The sequence below is a fragment of the Procambarus clarkii genome, chromosome 73 (assembly GCF_040958095.1).
Source record: "Procambarus clarkii isolate CNS0578487 chromosome 73, FALCON_Pclarkii_2.0, whole genome shotgun sequence".
Taxonomy (NCBI): Eukaryota; Metazoa; Arthropoda; class Malacostraca; order Decapoda; family Cambaridae; genus Procambarus; species Procambarus clarkii.
In genome coordinates, this window is record NC_091222.1 from 27,746,871 (window position 1) to 27,769,464 (window position 22,594).

The 22,594-nt window shown below is 43.0% G+C and overlaps 2 protein-coding genes across 2 annotated transcripts; both read right to left on the reverse strand.

The window, feature by feature from the left end:
• Positions 1–6,075: 6,075 nt before the first annotated feature.
• LOC138356688 (probable serine/threonine-protein kinase samkC) lies at positions 6,076–20,062 on the reverse strand. The gene is made up of 2 exons (XM_069312884.1): positions 19,967–20,062; positions 6,076–6,582 (listed from the first exon to the last, which is right to left on the reverse strand). The coding sequence occupies exons 1-2, from the start codon at positions 20,060–20,062 to the stop codon at positions 6,076–6,078; spliced, it is 603 nt and encodes a 200-aa protein (XP_069168985.1).
• A 157-nt stretch (positions 20,063–20,219) lies between these two features.
• On the reverse strand, positions 20,220–20,861 carry LOC138356689 (uro-adherence factor A-like). Its single transcript, XM_069312885.1, has one exon. It carries the CDS (start codon positions 20,859–20,861, stop codon positions 20,220–20,222), a length of 642 nt encoding a protein of 213 aa, XP_069168986.1.
• Between the last annotated feature and the right edge of the window lie 1,733 nt (positions 20,862–22,594).

A 22,594-nucleotide genomic window follows, 5' to 3' on the forward strand; every position in this document is an offset into this window, starting at 1 on the left:
AAGAAATATTTCACTCTTGATCAGAATTCAATCCGTGAAAATCAGGTAGGGGGGATTGGGGGGGGGGGTGAATGATTAATAATATTTTGTTAATCATTTAACCTAGGTTAAGAATCAATTAAAATTCTGAAGTTGTACTGATCTATAACTCAATCAGGATTACAATGATAATTGGGCTTCAGTTACAGGTTAATCAGTCCATTGATACCCATAATGCCTACCTGCTCTCTTAATGTTTACATGCCAAGGAACTCAATTTTTGTAGCACCTACGACCCCTTACCCTAGGGTAAGGGGTCGTAGGTGGAATGGGGAGGACGGCAAGGGAATAGGGGTGCAGGATAGGGGGGAGAGGGCGAGGAGAGGGGTGCAGGATAGGGAGGAGAGGGGTGCAGGATAGGGGGGAGAGGGCGAGGAGAGGGGTGCAGGATAGGGAGGAGAGGGGTGCAGGATAGGGAGGAGAGGGGTGCAGGATAGGGAGGAGAGGGGTGCAGGATAGGGGAGAGAGGGCGAGGAGAGGGTGCAGGATAGGGAGGAGAGGGGCGGGACAGTGGTGAGCAATATGAAGGGTGTAAAGGAGAGTTGTGAATGAGGGTGCGGTGAGAGAGGGAGAGTTGATGTGCAGAGTAGACTAGTGTGTAGGGTGTTGACACCCTAGGGGTCAAGGCCTGGTAGAGAACGCAGGCTTGACCACTGGGGTCAAGGGTTGCTACAGACCGCAGGCTTGACCACAGTGGTCAAGGCTTGCTAGAGACCGCAGGCTTGACCACAGGGGTCAAGGCTTGCTAGAGACCGCAGGCTTGACCACAGTGGTCAAGGCTTGCTAGAGACCGCAGGCTTGACCACAGTGGTCAAGGCTTGCTAGAGACTGCAGGCTTGACCACAGGGGGCAAGGCCTGGTAAAGACCGCAGGCTTGACCGCAGGGGTCAAGGCTTGCTAGAGACCGCAGGCTTGACCACAGTGGTCAAGGCTTGCTAGAGACTGCAGGCTTGACCACAGGGGGCAAGGCCTGGTAAAGACCGCAGGCTTGACCGCAGGGGTCAAGGCTTGCTAGAGACCGCAGGCTTGACCACAGGGGTCGAGGCTTGCTAGAGACCGCAGGCTTGACCACAGGGTTCAAGGCTTGCTAGAGACCGCAGGCTTGACCACAGGGTTCAAGGCTTGCTAGAGACCGCAGGCTTGACCACAGGGGTCAAGGTTTGACCGCTGGGGTCAAGGCTTGCTAGAGACCGCAGGCTTGACCACAGGGATCAAGGCTGGTAGGTACCCCAGGCTTGACCGCAGGGATCAAGGCCTGGTAGAGACCGCAGGCTTGACCACAGGGAGTCAAGGCTTGCTAGAGACCGCAGGCTTGACCACAGGGGTCAAGGCTTGCTAGAGACCGCAGGTTTGACCACAGGGGACAAGGCCTGGTAGATACCCCAGGCTTGACCACAGGGGCCAAGGCTTACTAGAGACCGCAGGCTTGACCACAGGGGTCAAGGCTTGCTAGAGACCGCAGGCTTGACCACAGGGGTCAAGGCTTGCTAGAGACCTCAGGCTTGACCACAGGGTGGCCAAGGCTTGCTAGAGACCGCAGGCTTGACCACAGGGTGGCCAAGGCTTGCTAGAGACCGCAGGCTTGACCACAGTGGTCAAGGCCTGGTAGAGACCGCGGGCTTGACCACAGGGGTCAAGGCTTGCTAGAGACCGCAGGCTTGACCACAGGGTGGCCAAGGCTTGCTAGAGACCGCAGGCTTGACCACAGGGTGGCCAAGGCTTGCTAGAGACCGCAGGCTTGACCACAGGGGTCAAGGCCTGGTAGAGACCGCGGGCTTGACCCAAGGGTCAAGGCCTTATAGAGAACCCAGCCTTGAAACGAACAAGGTTATTTATTCCTCAGTAACGGGGCAGCAGAAAACGCTTCTGAATGAAGTTGAATAATAGTTAAAATCCGTCTCAGACGTCGACCAACTCAAACAGGAAGAATACCAATTATTGTAAATTGGAAGCTGAGCCTACATCATAAATGCTAGCCGCGGGAAATAGGAGATTTACTTCGGTAAGCCATTTGATGTGCTATTAATCAAAGTTATCTAAAGAAAAGATAGACATATCTATTTGAACACGGCAAGAACACACGGGAAGCATTCACGTTTATGTCTTGAAGATCTGGATGAGATGGGAACTTATGTGGACAAGAATTTCCCGGGATAGTCCTTAGAATATAATTGCTAGTATAGGAATGGGTTATCAAGATTGGAATAGGCTGGGCATGATGATTACCAAGATTAAATGAAATGCCGTGACGCTGAGATCTGCCACTGATTACATATACAAGAAGGAAGAGATAGGAACCACTGCGAAGCGAACATGGTGTAAGTGATAACGTTGAAACGCAACAGAACCATTGTTTATCTCTCCCTCTCACGCCCAGGAAAAAGTCCACTGTTGCCCCGGACGCGGATTCATTTAAGGCGTTTGTCAGCCGTCATTACAACACATCCAAAATCCGGATTTGTTTTCCCTCTGGCTCTCAGAGAGAGTTTCAACAGCCGGGAGCCTCTCTCTTCCACCAAACGACTCCTGTAGCGTCAGAAAGATGACTTGTTTAAGTAAACTCTACTTCAAAGAAAGTATACTGTAGCCTGGAGAGTCTTCAAGCTCCCTTGCACGTGTCCTCGTCTCTCCCAGCGAGCGTTAGGCAATATATTTTTATCAGCAGAGGAAATGAATGTGAAATTTGAACGGAAATTATTTTTCGAACTTTGCGAAACACGAATCAAGGTTTCTTTTTATTCCGTCTCTGACTCTATTAGTCAGGAAGTCTGTGAGTCTGTTAGTCGGTTAGTCTGTGAGTCAGGAAGTCTGTGAGTCTGTTAGTCTGTAAGTCCGTTAGTTTGTGAGTCCGTGAGTCTGTGAGTATGTTAGTCTGTTAGTCTGCTAGTCTGTTAGTCTGTGAGTATCTTAGTCTGTTAGTCTGTGAGTATGTTAGTCTGTAAGTCAATTAGTCTGTGAGTGTGTGAGTCTTTGAGTCTGTTAGTCTGTGTAAGTTACCGCTCTTGAACAACTATGCAAGTTTGAATGAACTTTCAACTCTTGTGCTTCCATAATCTTTTCTCCTCCTGATTAGCTTTTGACCCAGCTTGAGTAGCAGGTATAAAAGGCAGTCTGTGTAACCCTTTTGTTTATTTTTTTGTATAAAAGACTTTGAACATGTCTTGCAGAGGTCTGTTAAGCTGTTAAAGTCGCTTCTGTACACAGGTTTCTCTAAGCTTTATCTGGAATGCAAAGTCTTTACTGAGGCTTTCAAGCTTTGTTTTCCAGCTTTGTTCTGTAGATAAAGTCTATGATTAGTGATGCTTTAATTCGTACAGGATATTTTGTCCATATGAGAGATATATACAGATTAATTTGATTTCACTTTGCTACGCAGAACCTCTGCTTCATAACTCAAGAATGCTTTGCCAAAAGGCTTCGATGCAATTAAGCGTCTCGTTAATCACTGAATCACTCAAGTAATATGGGTTCAATTAGCTGCAAAAGCCGTCAGTTATTTTGGAAGAATGTTGATTAAGAGGATTTGTGAGATGCTGGAAAGAACGTAGTTTTCACTAGTGAACGTTGCATTCACTAGTGAATATAGCAGCCACTAGGTGCCAGGGTTCTTTAAGTAATTCAACTTAAGGGCCCTAAACCGACTAGTGAGCCCCAGTCAAAAGATAAGCAGCTGCTTGAATAGGGGTTTCAGAAGGCTTTATCGGGATTCGAACCCCGGATTAACAGTTCCCAACATTGCCTAAGCACCGCACATGGAAAACAAATAGAGAAGATACATTCACCTTACAGAGGATCGAACTTTGGACAACAAATTAGCTATCCACAGCGCTGACCGTTGCACCACAGCTGAAAAATGTCGTAAATTGTTTGATGAATCGATGGCAGACAAGAGCAGACATCAGCAGCATCTCAGCAGACGAGGAGAACTGTCTGCTTCGTGACACATTCGTCAAAATATTTAGATATTAAAATGAAATCAATCTTAATAGTTAATAGAAATAGTTAATAGTTAATAGTTAATCACAATAACAGTTTGTGAACAGCCTGGAGTAATAACCACTACCCCCTCCCCCTCCCCCCCCTTTCCCTGCTGTCAAAGACGGCTGACGCTCTGTCAAACTGTCAAAAAAGTCACGATTCTGGAAACGGAATCCCTCGGGAAAGCTGACCTTTCTTGCCCAAACGTTCTCGTCTATTGCGTTTGTGTGTCGTTGTATGATGTATGATGTATTATAGATTCGAAGAAATTGATCTTTGTTGAGGAGTGATTGTATCATTTTGGTTAGTAGAGGAAAGGCGCGTTATTAGGATTAATTTTAGGATTAATATTGGGGTTACTGTTGGGATTACTGTCGTGAATAATGCTGGGATTAATGATATGATTAATGTTAGGATTACTGCTAAGTTTAATGTTGGATTCAGTGTTAGGTTCAATGTTATATTTAATATCAGCTTTATTCTCATTAAACCTCATTTTAGATATATTCAATGTTATTATTTGAAAATCTTGAAATTCGAAAATTTGATCCGGATTTCGAATATGAAATACATAAAATATTTAGCTGTAGAGTGCAGGGATTAACTAATATGTAGGATGTTGGGTTTACAAGTCCACTGTAGACTAAAAACTCAAAGATTGAAAATTATTTGATGCATTAACAACACCATTTCCATTATTGTATGATAATATGTTGTAAATTATTTTGAGTACTCTGCTGTGTCCAGGTTTTTCTCCACGTCTCTCTTATTCCTCTCTTTCTCCTCTCTTCTTCATCTCTTCTCTCTTCTTCCTCCTCCCTCTCGCTCTCATCTGTCTTCAGCTATACCTCTCTCTCTCTCTCTCTCTCTCTCTCTCTCTCTCTCTCTCTCTCTCTCTCTCTCTCTCTCTCTCTCTCTCTCTCTCTCTCTCTCTCTCTCTCTTTCTCTCTCTCTCTCTCTCTTTCTCTCTCTCTCTCTCTCTCTCTCTTTCCTCTCCATTCTTTCGCCTACTCTCTCCTCTTTACCACGTTCTCTACCTGGCTACCCTCCTTTCTCCAAGCATCCCCCCTATCCCAGTCTCAACCCTCTCAGTTATCCTCCTTTCTTACCTATCCCCCCCTTTCTTCATCTCTCCCTCTCCATCCCCTACTCCTTTCCCTCTCCCCCCCCCAGTTTATCAGGGTTAATGGTAAAAGTAAGCATCAAAACTCTATGGGTTTTGCATCGTGTTGGATAGATTGTTACGCATGTATTTGCTGTTAGGTGAACAGAGGCATCAGGTAAAAGAAACATCTCGCCCAGGAACCGAACGGAAATTACTTAAAGCACACTGAACACTGATTTCGAACTGATCTAAATACACCGAGAATGCAGTTTCGTAATATAACGAAATGGTGGATGGAAGGAAGAAAGGAACAGTGAGAACAAACCACTAAAGGAGGAGGAAACAGTGAAGGAACGATACCCAATTCCTCGATCCATAGGGGATCGAACGCAGACCTGCAGGAAGTGAGAGAATGTCTCTCTACCGTCCAGTCAAAGTCGAATCTTATCTTCCAAAAATACACAATTCCCCTTAATCTTTACCACTGTTAATTCCTACTTCGTAACCTTATCTTCGTTATCTCTTAGACTGCGTTGCCAGAGAGGTTGGTAAATTCCTTCCTAATACTATACAGTTTCCGAGGTGAAAGTATAGGTCTGGTATTTTCGTTATTACTTCGTTGTTAAAAAGCATTTCTTGCGTGTAGTTTAACGTTAGTAGCCAACAGACTCACTAATAACCTAGAGGGTGTACAACACCCAGTACTCTGTCTTTGTACACCCTCTGTATACCTCCTCTGTACACCCCGCATGTAAACTACCTCCTTCACGTACACTTTAAATTATCACCGACATGCAGGCAGAGGTATCCATTTTCATAAGTAAAGATTAATTAGTCGGAGCTGTGGCAATGCACCCACAAACTACAAATCATTTTAATCTTCCACAGCAGCTGCATATCACTCAAGCTTTAATCCCAGGAGCAATAAAATTCTTATATCTAATTGGCCTTGTTCAGTCTATTACTGGTACTGAGGGCTGTCTCTGAGAGTACTGAGGGCTGTCTTTGGGGCTGTTGAGGGCTGTCTCTGAGAGTACTGAGGGCTGTCTTTGGGGCTGTTGAGGGCTGTCTCTGAGAGTACTGAGGGCTGTCTCTGAGAGTACTGAGGGCTGTCTTTGGGGCTGCTTGCTGAGGGCTGTCTTTGGGGCTGCTTGCTGAGGGCTGTCTTTGGGGCTGCTTGCTGAGGGCTGTCTTTGGGGCTGCTTGCTGAGGGCTGTCTTTGGGGCTGTTGAGAGAGTACTGAGGGCTGTCTTTGGGGCTGCTTGCTGAGGGCTGTCTTTGGGGCTGTTGAGAGAGTACTGAGGGCTGTCTTTGGGGCTGTTGAGAGAGTACTGAGGGCTGTCTTTGGGGCTCTTGAGGGCTGTCTTAGAGCCGTTGTTGGCTGTCTTTGGAGCTGCTTGCTGAGGGCTGTTCCTGGGGCTGTCTTTGGGGCGGTTGAAAGCTGTCTTTGGGGCTGCTTGCTGAGGGCTGTCTTTAGGGCTGCTTACTGAGGGCTGTCCAACCACTTGGGGTGGACGGTAGAGCGACGGTCTCGCTTCATGCAGGTCGGCGTTCAATCCCCGACCGTCCACAAGTGGTTGGGCACCATTCCTTCCCCCCGTCCCATCCCAAATCCTTATCCTGACCCCTTCCCAGTGCTATATAGTCGTAATGGCTTGGCGCTTTCCCATGATAATTCCTTCCCGGCGATGATTGTGTTGATAACTTTCGTGGGATGGTTATCTTCTTGAGGTTATCTTGAGATGATTTCGGGGCCTAGCGTCCCTACGGCCCGGTCCTCGATCAGGCCTCCTTTTTGTTACACATCCCCAGGAAGCAGCCCGTAGCAGCTGTCTAACTCCCAGGTACCTATTTACTGCTAGCTGAGCAGATGCATCAGGGTGAAAGAAACTCTGCCCATTTGTTTCCGTCTCCACCGGGGATCGAACCCAGAATCACAGGACTACGAATCCCGAGCGCTGTCCACTCAGCTGTCAGGCCCCCTATGGTGGTGATGTAGTTTTGGTAACTTATCAGGAAATGCTGGCTATAAGACTTCAATACAACACATGCAATAGTGCCAAACACAATTACAACCCCCAAACAAAAATTGTTTGATTTTGTTAAGTTATTATGGACCCTATAATTACGCCTGATAGCTGGGTGGACAGCGCTTCGGATTCGTATTCCTGAGGTTCCGGGTTCGATCCTCGGTGGAGGCGGAGACAAATGGGCAAAATGTTTCTTTCACCCTGATGCCCCTGTTACCTAGCAGTAAATAGGTACCTGGGAGTTAGTCAGCTGCTACGGGTTGCTTCCTGGTGGTGGAGGCCTGGTCGAGGCCCGGGCCACTGGGACGCTAAGCCCCGAAATCATCTCAAGATAACCTCAAGATAACCCATACCCATCCCATAGGCAGTAACGGACCCCATACCCATCCCATAGGCAGTAACGGACCCCATACCCATCCCATAGGCAGTAACGGACCCCATACCCATCCCATAGGCAGTAACGGACCCCATACCCATCCCATAGGCAGTTACGGACCCCATACCCATCCCATAGGCAGTTACGGACCCCATACCCATCCCATAGGCAGTTACGGACCCCATACCCATCCCATAGGCAGTTACGGACCCCATACCCATCCCATAGGCAGTAACGGACCCCATACCCATCCCATAAGCAGTAGTTTTTTTTTGAGATATATACAAGAGTTGTTACATTCTTGTAGAGCCACAAGTACGCGTAGCGTTTCGGGCAGGTCCCTGGAATACGATCCCCGCCGCGAAGAATCGTTGTTACAACCAAGTACACATTTTACTGTTGCGTTAAACAGAGGCTACAGTTAAGGATTTGCGCCCAGTAAATCCTCCCCGGCCAGGATACGAACCCATGACATAGCGCTCGCGGAACGCCAGGCGAGTGTCTTACCACTACACCACGGAGACTGTAAACTATTAGATCCCATACCCACCCCTCCGGGCATTAACAGACCCAATACAAATCCCGTGGGCAGTAATTGATCGTATACCCATTCCGTAGGCTGTAGCGGACCCCATACCCATCCCATGGGCTGTAGTGGGCACTACTGTATACCCATCCCGTGGGTGGTAGTGGACCCCATACCCATCTCAGGGGTGGTAGTGGACCCCATACTCATCCCGTGGGTGGTAGTGGACCCCATACCCATCCCGTGGGCTGTAGTGGGCACTTCTGTATACCCATCCCGTGGGTGGTAGTGGACCCCATACCCATCCCGTGGGCTGTAGTGGGCACTACTGTATACCCATCCCGTGGGTGGTAGTGGACCCCATACCCATCCCGTGGGCTGTAGTGGGCACTACTGTATACCCATTCCGTGGGCTGTAGTGGGCACTTCTCTATACCCATCCCGTGGGCTGTAGCGGAAAAATCACAGAGCCACAAACTGGAACTGAACCCCACAGTTCATTTAGCTGAGCAAGTAACAATCTTGCGAAACTAGTTACACAAGTTATAGTGGCTCTTATAGTGCCAGTGGTTCAAAAGTGACTCAAGTCTCTATCAGTTTTCATTTGTAGTGGGTCAGCTACTCAGCTACTAACATTTCCCTCATGTTGCATCATACAACAGGTACTAAGAGACAATTATACAGCTGCAATAAATCTCAGATATATGCAAGCGATGAGTCACAATAACATGGCTGAAATATGTTGACCAAACCACACACTAGAAAGTGGAGGGACGACGACGTTTCGGTCCGTCCTGGACCATTCTCAAGTCGATTGCGTGTCTCAGCTATATTTTCATCAATAACATACATTGCAAACACGGTATTAAACCCCGGGAAACACAAACCGAAACTGTCTCTATTTTCCGCTTGTTACAACTTGTAATAAAGTTGTTACATCTTGGCTTAACGTGTTTATGACGTATTAGAACGTTGTTACAACTTGCTATATTGGTTGTTATAACTGGTTAGGAAGTGTTAAAACGTGTTCGAACGTTGTACCAACGTCGTACTTTCGGTGTGTGTTTGGCGGGAACCAGACGTCAATATATATACATTACCAAACACTAACCATGCAGTCACACATGTAGGAATGATCAAACTACTCATCAGGAACAAGGTACATTAATCATGCACTTACAAATTGGCTACACGAGCCCTGTACCAGTAATCAAAGCACATACGCCCGCAGATATGAGCAGACTACAGAACCACATGGGATGTTACTCTCTATGGGAACTTAACACATGGGATGTAACTATGGGAACTTAGCACATGGGATGTAAGTCTCTATGGGAACTTAGCACATGGGATGTAAGTCTCTATTGGAACTTAGCACATGGGATGTAAGTCTCTATGGGAACTTAGCACATGGGATGTAACTCTCTATGGGAACTTAGCACATGGGATGTAACTCTCTATGGGAACTTAACACATGGGATGTAACTATGGGAACTTAGCACATGGGATGTAACTATGGGAACTTAGCACATGGGATGTAACTATGGGAACTTAGCACATGGGATCTAACTATGGGAACTTAGCACATTACACATCAATCACAAAGCAGTTCAAGTACGTTTATTGAGACAAAAAAATACATCTCAAAGAGATAGAGAAACTTACGCCATTTCTATCCCTTTTACATATCAGTTTTGTTAGACTCACGTAAGTCTGAGAGCAAATTTGATGTTCCTTTTTGAAGACTTCTGTTCCCGCTATGGATCTGCAATCTTATCTTTGCTGTTATCTTATTCTAAGCTCGGCGAAGGGTGCCGCCTCTGAGCCCAGCTTGGGAAATGGGTAAGTTATCCTGGAGCTCAGCTTAGCGAGGTGAGACTTAGGAGGCCACAAGATAAGATACAGAAGATAAGAATACAGTTGCCGCAGGAGTTATTGAGAAAGTCCGTAGAAGCCGTGATGAGGATTCGAACCTATGCCCTGGGGTACTCCCAAGAACACGTCTTAGATGACTAGATCTTGACATGGCCAAAAAGATTGTAAATTGGGATTCTACTGAATCCACGAGAGTTCCTGAGGCTTCCACTTTCAATAGGCAGAAAGATCATACTTATATTCACATCAAAGAGTTAATGATCTTGTTGTAATTCACATCAAGAGTCTATGAGCTCGTTGAAAATATAGCTAATGATTTTGTGTAGACAAAGAGGTCTAAGCAGGCGATAAGTCACAATAACGTGGCTAAAGTATGTTGACCAGACCACACACTAGAAGGTGAAGGGACGACGACGTTTCGGTCCGTCCTGGACCATTCACAATCGACTTGAGAATGGTCCTGGACGGACCGAAACGTCGTCGTCCCTTCACCTTCTAGTGTGTGGTCTGCTCAACAAAGAGGTCTAACAAATGACTATAAGTTCCACTAATATTAATACACATTTGTGCATTATCAGCTTCAAAATATATTACATTCAGCAAGTTCTCACGTTCCTATCAATTTGTACGGTTTGAACTTAAAATTATAATCAAATCTTACAACTCCCAGTAGCCTATTAATGTTAAATGCTGTTCGGTCCTGTTTTTGAAGAGAAATGAATGCAATTTATATTGCTTATATGTATTCATCGCTGTAAATTTTGTACGCATTTTTACATATCAGTAAATATTTTGCGTTAAGACTCGTTGCCAGATCGGTAATTATCATTCATGTTTACGTTAGTGACAATTTTCGTATTTCTGTCTTGGTGAAAGCATTCTGAACTCCAAGGGCCAGATTCACGAAAGTACTTACGCAAGTACTTACGGACCAGGAGCTAGATTCACGAAAGTACTTACGCAAGTACTTACAAACCTGGGGCCAGATTCACGAAGCAGTTACGCAAGCACTTACAAACCTGGAGCCAGATTCACGAAAGTACTTACGCAAGTACTTACAAACCTGGAGCCAGATTCACGAAGCAGTTACGCAAGTACTTACGAACGTGTACATCTTTCCTCAATCTTTGGCGGCTTTGTTTACAATTATTAAACAGTTAATGAGCTCCGAAGCACCAGGAGGCTGTTTATAACAATAACAACAGTTGATTGGCAAGTTTTCATGCTTGTAAACTGTTTAATAAATGTAACCAAAGCCGCCAAAGATTGAGGAAAGATGTATACGTTCATAAGTGCTTGTGTAACTGCTTCGTGAATCTGGCTCCAGGTTCGTAAGTGCTTGCGTAAGTACTTTCGTGAATCTGGCCCTTTGCTGTCTTCACTGCGACCAGCAACTTCATCGTTCAAAGCTGTTTTGGTGAATAGAAACCTCAGAGTTAAGTAGCTAGACTCAACAAATTAGACTTACAGACTAAATTATTTTCTCAACAATATGGACGGAATACAGAAACAAATCTGCTCTTATGATAAGAGTAAATTACATTAATTGATCACATTAGGCTCATAATTCTACCACATATTTTGATGTTATAAGACGAATATGCAAATTAGCTTGCAGTTAATTATATGGTGATTCAATATCCCTATCAAGAAGGCCATTATTCTTCTCGCTGCGCCTCCAGACTTCAGGAGTTAGTTTTGGAAGTGGAAGGATCTTTTCCTAGTGAGGATAATGACTTGAGACACATTTGCATAAAGATTAAGTTTACTTGTCAAAGTTCAGACGTTGACCCTTATTTTAGGTGGGCTGGAAGGCTATTATCGTCAGACGCCGGGGGCCATTTAAAGGACATTTAAGATAAAGACAGGAAGCAGATAAGAGAGAAGACCTCAAGAATTAAAGAGCAGGAGAATAACGTAGTGATTTTGTTAAGAAACTAAGAGAAGAATGATATTGATGCAATATTTAGAACATAATAGACGAGTTAAAATTAGGCTTTAAGAAAATTAGTATATCTTATATATACATTTTAAGGGCCTAAACATTCCCTCTAATGCGTTATGTGTGATTTCCTCCGAGGCTAAGGGTCCCCCATCTTCCAGCCAGAGGTGGTACTCCCTTCTTTATTTTCATAAACTGAATGAAAATAATGGAGGGAGCCATTAATTCATTAAGACCCGAGACATGTTGCCCGAAACTCTACGCGTACTAGTGGCTTTAGGTATTGTATGTACTACCTCTATCTTTAAAATCTAACAATGTTTGTACTGTAACTCTGCAACTATGTTATCTTGAGGTTATCTTGAGATGATTTCGGGGTTTTAGTGTCCCCGCGGCCCGGTCCTCGACCAGGTCTCCACCCCCAGGAAGCAGCCCGTGACAGCTGACTAACACCCAGGTACCTATTTTACTGCTAGGTAACAGGGGCATAGGGTGAAAGAAACTCTGCACATTGTTTCTCGCCGGCGCCCGGGATCGAACCCGGGTATGTATGTATGTACTGTTCCTAAATAAATTATTATTATTAAGACGAATATATAATATATATAATATATAATATAATATAAATATAAAATATAAAGAATATAATATCAGAATATAATATAAAATATAAAATATAAAATATAAAGAATATAAAATATAATAAATATAAAATATAAAATATAAAAATATAAATATAATATAAAATATAATATAATATAATAGCAGAATATAAAAATCTTATGAACTTTTAAAATTCTACAAAAGTGAATTAGAAATAGGCATTTAAAAGTAGGCAAAATAATATTAAAATCACAACTTGAAGTATAGATAAATAAAAAAATATAGTAAGGAAGCCCAATGCTCCATGAGAGAGAGCAGCATCCTCGTAGTGCCTGGTAGCCTGGTGGATAGCGCGCAGGACTCGTAATTCTGTGGCGCGGGTTCGATTCCCGCACGAGGCAGAAACAAATGGGCAAAGTTTCTTTCACCCTGAATGTCCCTGTTACCTAGCAGTAAATAGGTACCTGGGTGTTAGTCAGCTGTCACGGGCTGCTTCCTGGGGGTGGAGGCCTGGTCGAGGACCGGGCCGCGGGGACACTAAAGCCCCGAAATCATCTCAAGATAACCTCAAGATAGCCTACTTCACTATCTGGAGTGAAGATTAGGATAGCCACCACATATTAAGAGGATAATGGAGCATGCACATAGCTCGAGTGCAGGGGGGAGTTGTGTAAAATCCTGGTTTGTGTCTCGGAGAGGCTGCAGGATCCAAATAAGTTCAGTAGAACTTCTGGTTTCAACTCTTTTGACCATGTCGTAGCTCAGTCGATTAAGGCAGCGTATGGGATGATCTCGGACGTAGGTTCGAATCCTCGTCACGGCCCTTGTGGATTTGTTCAGGATCATGGAGTATTAATGTCAATCTCTCCTGTTAACTGCAGTTTAATGGGACAACCTCAGAATAAATATGACGATTAATAGGTTAGGGAGAATATATACCATATTCTGATTTACAACTTTTGCTCAATGATTCTTAGTGGAACAACCTTTCTTTCCCGTTAGACTTGGGGGCCTTGGTGTACGCACAGCCACACTAACAGCTCTACCAGCCTTCGTATCCTCTTCCTCAGCATCTCTTGAGGTTATCTTGAGATGATTTCGGGGCTTTAGTGTCCCCGCGGCCCGGTCCTCGACCAGGCCTCCACCCCCAGGAAGCAGCCCGTGACAGCTGACTAACACCCAGGTACCTATTTTACTGCTAGGTAACAGGTGCATCAGGGTGAAAGAAACTCTGCCCATTGTTTCTCGCCGGCACCCGGGATCGAACCCGGGACCACAGGATCACAAGTCCAGCGTACTGTCCGCTCGGCCGACCGGCTCCCTGCAACAATGTTAAAGGAAATCATACCAAATTACCTAGGCACTTTAAAAAGGGTATACGATCCTTGTTTCGTAAACTCCACCAATATGAAGGTTAGGTTAGGTTAGGTTAGGTTAGGTTAGGTTAGGTTAGGTTAGGTTAGGTTAGGTTTCTCTTACAACAATCCAGACTCGTTTATTGTGTTAATTTAGAGAGAGACAACAATGTGGCGATGCTGCAGCAACACACCGAGAGATCACAAGTCTCCGTGGCTAGTGATCACCGCAGACTGGCTAGTCTGCCTCACCTGATGCTCCCCATGCTGGGGATTTTCTATTAACGTCCACCCATGAGAGCTTATTAAAATTCCAAAATGAACTTTGGAGAGTTAATATTTCAACTTCCCATGTTGACCATTAGAAATATAGGTAAGATTCGGTGTTTATATATTGATTTAACTCTTTCGTGCATACTTAATAGGACTCGCACGCATTTGTATAAAGATTAAGTCAATATTTAATTAACACACACAAAAAAACAAGAAAACACACTATTAGGTGAATATTCAGTGAGAATCCACAAAGTCTACTCTGAATACTCCTTATTTTCTTCTCCGAGACTATGGGTCCGTGTGTGTGTGTGTGTGTGTGTGTGTGTGTGTGTGTGTGTGTGTGTGTGTGTGTGTGTGTGTGTGTGTGTGTGTGTGTGTGTGTGTGTATGTGTGTGTGTGTGTGTGTGTGTATGTGTGTGTGTGTGTGTGTGTGTGTAAATTACGAAAATTAACACGTGATGAAAAATGTGACAATGTCAGACCACGAAAGAAGAATTGAAACAAGAATTTCTTTAAGTACTTTCGTATTTAATAATACATCTTCAGAAGGACCCTTCTGAAGATGAATGATTAAATACGAAAGTACTTAAGGAAATTCCTGTTTCAACTCTTCCTCCGTGGTCTGACATTGTCATTATATATATATATATATATATAGATATATATATATATATATATATATATATATATATATATATATGTATATATATATATATATATATATATATATATATATATATATATATATATATATATTCTCTATACTAAGGGAAAGCAAAACCCCTGAATGTATTACTTAGCGTCCAGTTTCCTCTCTGGGTTTGTGTTCGAGTTGTTTTAGGGCGCCAGTTACCAAAGTATAGCACAAACTCTCTAATTGGATGATGCTAAGCGTTTTACTTGGGCCAAACTAGAGGGCATTTTTCTTGCACCAGTTTCTTGAAAGTAGAAGTTAATTCATTAACAAACTCTCATTGTGCAGACCTTTCTTCGGGGCCCGAGTTAACTCGACGGAGGAAGTGTGTATTTCCTTCAATATAGACAGCTTCTGGGGGAGGTAGACAGCTTCTGAAGAGGTAGACAGCTTCTGGAGAGGTAGACAGTTTCAGGAGAAGTCGACAGCTTCTGGAGAGGTAGACAGCTTCTGAAGAGGTAGACAGCTTCTGAAGATGTAGACAGGCTTCTAAAGAGGCAGACAGCTTCTGAAGAGGCAGACAGCTTCTAAAGAGAAACAGACAGTTTCTGAAGATGCAGACAGCTTCTAAAGAAGCAGACAGCTTCTAAAGAAGCAGACAGCTTCTAAAGAAGCAGACAGCTTCTAAAGAAGCAGACAGCTTCTAAAGAAGCAGACAGCTTCTAAAGGAGCAGACAGCTTCTAAAGAAGCAGACAGCTTCTAAAGAAGCAGACAGCTTCTAAAGAAGCAGACAGCTTCTAAAGAAGCAGACAGCTTCTAAAGAAGCAGACAGCTTCTAAAGAAGCAGACAGCTTCTAAAGCAGCAGACAGCTTCTAAAGCAGCAGACTGTCTCTGAAGAAACTGATACACCTATATACAGACTTGAATTTATACATATATATGTATTCTCAAACACGCATTAAGAAGAATTAAAGTGAGTATAAATATATGTATTCTCATACACTCATTAAACACCGGATAAATAATTAGTTTATTTACTGTACCAGAACACCTCTTTACAAGAACACTCATGTAATTGCACATTCAGGGAGCTGTGTTGCTTGCAATGTTGTTTTATCAAAGCATTGCTTATTCTTGTCATGAGCTCCAGCTAATTGCCAAGTATTCAGTACCTAACGCCCACCCAAAAAAAGGATACATAACTAATTAATTCTCAGCTCCAAATATATAAGAGTAACACGAGCGCGGAGACGAATACCATTTGTTCAAATAGTTCTCTAACTTCTCCAATTTTGCGTTCCTGTTCATATTTGTAAATTCTTTGTTGACATGAACATTTACCAGGCGTTAACCAGGTGTCTGGTGCTCGGTTATAGCCTCTCTGGTTAAAATTAGAAGCGATATTAAACTTTTCCAATAATTCCGCTGCTTAAACAAACCGGGAGAAGCGGAATTTGCTAATTACTAACTTTCTATACGACTGGTGAAATATTCTTGGCGTAGGTAACGGGTAGGAAACGCATTGTAATTAATTCATCCTTTAATCTCAACCATAACAATATCCATTTCATAATTCTGGGGAAAAAAGAAAGAAATATTGCTCATTGAATTTATATTATGAGTCTCTTGTGTTAGGTTAGGTTAAAGGGAAGCTCGCAAGACTCCGATGTACTGATATAGAGCAAGCTGGGGGAGCAAGGAAGGGGAATAAACTCCACCATCTTTTCCCCCTCTTCCGTCTGTTCCAGGAGATCCGCTTCCCCTCTCTTGAACCTCCCGCGCCATTTTCTTCACCCATTGGCTAGGAACCTTCCCGTCTCACTCTTGCGAGAGCTCTGTCTCCTCTCCCTCTCTATTTCTCTCTCATTTTCCTCTCTCGCTCTCACAGACGCTATCCAGGCGCCAGCCGCTTCTCTCTTCTTTACTCTTGTGCCTCTTGTTGATCCCAGTGTCCCAAGATGATTTTTTGAAGTCTGTTCTCTCTTTTTGGGGGATTTTTGGGGGAGTCTGTTCTCTCTTTTTAGGGGATTTTTTTTGGAGTCTGTTCTCTCTTTTTGGGGGATTTTTTTGGGAGTCTGTTCTCTCTTTTTGGGGGATTTTTTGGGAGTCTGTTCTCTCTTTTTGGGGGATTTTTTGGGGGAGTCTGTTCTCTCTTTTGGGGGGATTTTTTTGGGGAGTTTGTTCTCTCTTTTTGGGGGATTTTTTGGGGGAGTCTGTTCTCTCTTTTTGGGGGATTTTTTTTGGGGAGTCTGTTCTCTCTTTTTGGGGGATTTTTTTGGGGAGTCTGTTCTCTCTTTTTGGGGGATTTTTTTGGGGAGTCTGTTCTCTCTTTTTGGGGGATTTTTTTGGGAGTCTGTTCTCTCTTTTTGGGGGATTTTTTTTGGCCTCCAAGGGTTCTGATTTTGGGCGTTCCTGGATTGGAGATGCTTCATAGGTGTCTCACCTGTGAGGGATTATAAGGAGCTGGTGGATATAGCTGTGTTTTGAGTCTGTAGTTGAGTCATAGACATCTTTAAACGACTCGAATCTTTATTTTATCTCTATTCTCCGGGGTCTATGTCCGGCATCTTCCTTCCACACCCTCTTTACACACTCACACACTCACACACACACACACTCAAGCGACCCCTCCTCCCTACACCCACGACCCCTCTTTCCATTCATATACAGCTCTACTCCCCTCTTCTTCCCCTTCTCTTCCAAGCGCTGCCAATCTCCACGCTAACAAACACTCACTTTATCTCTCAATTACACATTTTAAGCCTCTCTACCTTGCTTCCTTTCACTGTGTTTCCTACGGACATGGTTGGGCTTTCTTGGTCACCTTCGTAATACTGTATGCGCTGTTTTGCTGTTATGTATGCGCTGTTTTGCTGTTATGTATGCGCTGTTTTGCTGTGATGTATGCGCTGTTTTGCTGTTATGTATGCGCTGTTGTGCTGTTATGTATGCCCTGTTTTGCTGTGATGTATGCCCTGTTTTGCTGTGATGTATGCGCTGTTTTGCTGTTATGTATGCGCTGTTTTGCTGTTATGTATGCCCTGTTTTGCTGTTATATATGCGCTGTTTTGCTACAGTTGCATACCTGTTGTGCTGTTAAGAATTTGCTGTTTTTGCTGTAATTGTTTGTTAGTTCTTTTGTAATTGTATAGCAGTTATTCTACCATTGTACAGGAGTTTTCTACCATTGTACAGGAGTTTTCTACCATTGCACAGTAGTTATTCTACCATTGCACAGTAGTTATTCTACCATTGCACAGTAGTTATTCTACCATTGCACAGCAGTTATTCTACCATTGCACAGTAGTTATTCTACCATTGCACAGGAGTTTTCTACCATTGCACAGCAGTTATTCTACCATTGCACAGTAGTTATTCTACCATTGCACAGCGGTTATTCTACCATTGCACAGCAGTTATTCTACCATTGCACAGCAGTTATTCTACCATTGCACAGTAGTTATTCTACCATTGCACAGGAGTTATTCTACCATTGTACAGGAGTTTTCTACCATTGCACAGGAGTTATTCTACCATTGTACAGGAGTTTTCTACCATTGCACAGGAGTTATTCTACCATTGTACAGGAGTTATTCTACCATTGCACAGCAGTTATTCTACCATTGCACAGCGGTTATTCTACCATTGCACAGCAGTTATTCTACCATTGCACAGCGGTTATTCTACCATTGCACAGCAGTTATTCTACCATTGCACAGCAGTTATTCTACCATTGCACAGTAGTTATTCTACCATTGCACAGGAGTTATTCTACCATTGTACAGGAGTTTTCTACCATTGCACAGGAGTTATTCTACCATTGTACAGGAGTTTTCTACCATTGCACAGGAGTTATTCTACCATTGCACAGCAGTTATTCTACCATTGCACAGTAGTTATTCTACCATTGCACATCGGTTATTCTACCATTGCACAGCAGTTATTCTACCATTGCACAGCAGTTATTCTACCATTGCACAGCAGTTATTCTACCATTGCACAGTAGTTATTCTACCATTGCACAGGAGTTATTCTACCATTGCACAGCAGTTATTCTACCATTGCACAGTAGTTATTCTACCATTGCACAGGAGTTTTCTACCATTGCACAGCAGTTATTCTACCATTGCACAGTAGTTATTCTACCATTGCACAGCGGTTATTCTACCATTGCACAGCAGTTATTCTACCATTGCACAGCAGTTATTCTACCATTGCACAGTAGTTATTCTACCATTGCACAGGAGTTATTCTACCATTGTACAGGAGTTTTCTACCATTGCACAGGAGTTATTCTACCATTGTACAGGAGTTTTCTACCATTGCACAGGAGTTATTCTACCATTGCACAGGAGTTATTCTACCATTGCACAGCAGTTATTCTACCATTGCACAGCGGTTATTCTACCATTGCACAGCAGTTATTCTACCATTGCACAGCGGTTATTCTACCATTGCACAGCAGTTATTCTACCATTGCACAGCAGTTATTCTACCATTGCACAGTAGTTATTCTACCATTGCACAGGAGTTATTCTACCATTGTACAGGAGTTTTCTACCATTGCACAGGAGTTATTCTACCATTGTACAGGAGTTTTCTACCATTGCACAGGAGTTATTCTACCATTGCACAGCAGTTATTCTACCATTGCACAGTAGTTATTCTACCATTGCACATCGGTTATTCTACCATTGCACAGCAGTTATTCTACCATTGCACAGCAGTTATTCTACCATTGCACAGCAGTTATTCTACCATTGCACAGTAGTTATTCTACCATTGTACAGGAGTTATTCTACCATTGTACAGGAGTTTTCTACCATTGCACAGGAGTTATTCTACCATTGCACAGGAGTTATTCTACCATTGTACAGCAGTTATTCTACCATTGCACAGCAGTTATTCTACCATTGCACAGTAGTTATTCTACCATTGCACAGTAGTCATTCTACCATTGCACAGCAGTTATTCTACCATTGCAAAGTAGTTATTCTACCATTGCACAGGAGTTTTCTACCATTGTACAGGAGTTCTTTTGTAATTGCTTATAATTATTTCTGAATTGAAACAACCGTTTTGCTCCAATTACAGTTGTTCTGCTATTATATAATTGGTATTTTGCTGTAATTACATATTAGTTCACCTGTAATGGAACAGACTTTTAACTGTCGTTGAACATATGTTCTGCTGTTATGGAACTTTTGACTTTGTTATGATTCTACTGTATTTCCTTGCAATGATTTTATTTCTTGGAATGCTTTTGTTTCTTGCAATGCTTTCATTTCTTGCAATGCTTTCATTTCTTGCAATGCTTTCATTTTTGCAATGCTTTCGTTTCTTGCAATGATTTCATTTCTTGCAATGCTTTCGTTTCTTGTAATGATTTCATTTCTTGTAATGATTTCGTTTCATGCAATGATTTCATTTCTTGCAATGATTTCATTTCTTGCAATGTTTTCATTTCTTGCAATGCTTTCATTTTTGCAATGCTTTCATTTCTTGCAATGCTTTCATTTCTTGCAATGATTTCATTTCTTGCAATGATTTCATTTCTTGCAATGCTTTCATTTCTTGCAATGCTTTCGTTTCTTGCAATGATTTCATTTCTTGCAATGATTTCATTTCTTGCAATGATTTCGTTTCTTGCAATGATTTCATTTCTTGCAATGTTTTCATTTCTTGCAATGCTTTCATTTTTGCAATGCTTTCGTTTCTTGCAATGATTTCATTTCTTGCAATGCTTTCATTTCTTGCAATGCTTTCGTTTCTTGCAATGATTTCATTTCTTGCAATGATTTCGTTTCTTGCAATGATTTCATTTCTTGCAATGCTTTCATTTCTTGCAATGCTTTCATTTCTTGCAATGCTTTCGTTTCTTGCAATGATTTCATTTCTTGCAATGCTTTCATTTCTTGCAATGATTTCATTTCTTGCAATGCTTTCATTTCTTGCAATGCTTTCGTTTCTTGCAATGATTTCATTTCTTGCAATGATTTCATTTCTTGCAATGCTTTCGTTTCTTGCAATGCTTTCATTTCTTGCAATGCTTTCATTTCTTGCAATGCTTTCATTTCTTGCACAAATCCATTTTCCTTTCTGTTTGACCTGACGTTTCATATTGAATCATTGCTGAGTTGATGACCAGGCCACACACTAGAAGGTGAAGGGACGACGACGTTTCGATCCGTCCTGGACCATTCTCGACTTGAGAATGGTCCAGGACGGACCGAAACGTCGTCGTCGTCCCTTCACCTTCTAGTGTGTGGTCTGGTCAACATACTTTAGCCACGTTATTGTGACTCCTCGTCTACATTGCTGAGTTGTCACACAGTCACTAAAATGATGTATTATATTGCCCTAACTTAACCCAACTGAGGACTCATGATAGAAAACGAAGGGGTAGGGGAGAGAGGGGAAGATGTATGGGCAAAGGGAAGGGGGGAGAGAGGTGGTGATTTAGAGTGAGGGGAGGGTGATGGGTCAATGGGTAGGAGGTGTATATTTGAATTAGTAATGATGATATTATCAATATGTGAAATGACCTAGAGATCTGTAGGTTAAGTTCACCAACACGGCCAATAGGGTGTACACCCCAATACGTCCAATAGGCTATGTACACCACGTCCAATAGCCTTTACACCCCAACACGTCCAATAAGCTATACACCACCTCAAGTCCTACAAGAGGAAGAAAACTGACGGTACGAGAAAACATGTTGGACTTTTGCTTATTCAACTTAGTCTGTTTATATATGGAAGTGACTTCCATACAAGTCCATGACTTATATGGAAGTCTTATATGGTTTATATGTGGCAGTGACTTCCATATAAGTCCATGACTTATATGGAAGTCTTATATGGTTTATATGTGGCAGTGACTTCCATATAAGTCCATGACTTATATGGAAGTCTTATATGGTTTATATGTGGCAGTGACTTCCATATAAGTCCATGACTTATATGGAAGTCTTATATGGTTTATATGTGGCAGTGACTTCCATATAAGTCCATGACTTATATGGAAGTCTTATATGGTTTATATGTGGCAGTGACTTCCATATAAGTCCATGACTTATATGGAAGTCTTATATGGTTTATATGTGGCAGTGACTTCCATACAAGTCCATGACTTATATGGAAGTCTTATATGATTTATATGTGGCAGTGACTTCCATGTATATAAAAGACTAAGCTAAATAATGAAAAGTTTTCACCCATGGGGAACACTTTAGGTTCACCAAGTTGTTGTGGAGTGGAAGGATTTTAGATGTCTCGATCTGTAATGTCATATAACGACCTCTAACGACTTGTAACGACCTCTAGCGGCTTGTAACGACCTCTAGCGGCTTGTAACGACCTCTAGCGGCTTGTAACGACCTCTAGCGGCTTGTAACGACCTCTAGCGGCTTGTAACGACCTCTAGCGGCTTGTAACGACCTCTAGCGGCTTGTAACGACCTCTAGCGGCTTGTAACGACCTCTAGCGGCTTGTAACGACCTCTAGCGGCTTGTAACGACCTCTAGCGGCTTGTAACGACCTCTAGCGGCTTGTAACGACCTCTAGCGGCTTGTAACAACCTCTAGCGGCTTGTAACGACCTCTAGCGGCTTGTAACGACCTCTAACGACTTGTAACAACCTGTAACGACCTCTAGCGGCTTGTAACGACATCTAGCGGCTTGTAACGACCTCTAGCGGCTTGTAACGACCTCTAGCGGCTTGTAACGACCTCTAACGACTTGTAACAACCTGTAACGACCTCTAACGACTTGTAACGACCTCTAACGACTTGTAACGACCTCTAACGACTTGTAACAACCTGTAACGACCTCTAACGACCTCTAACGACTTGT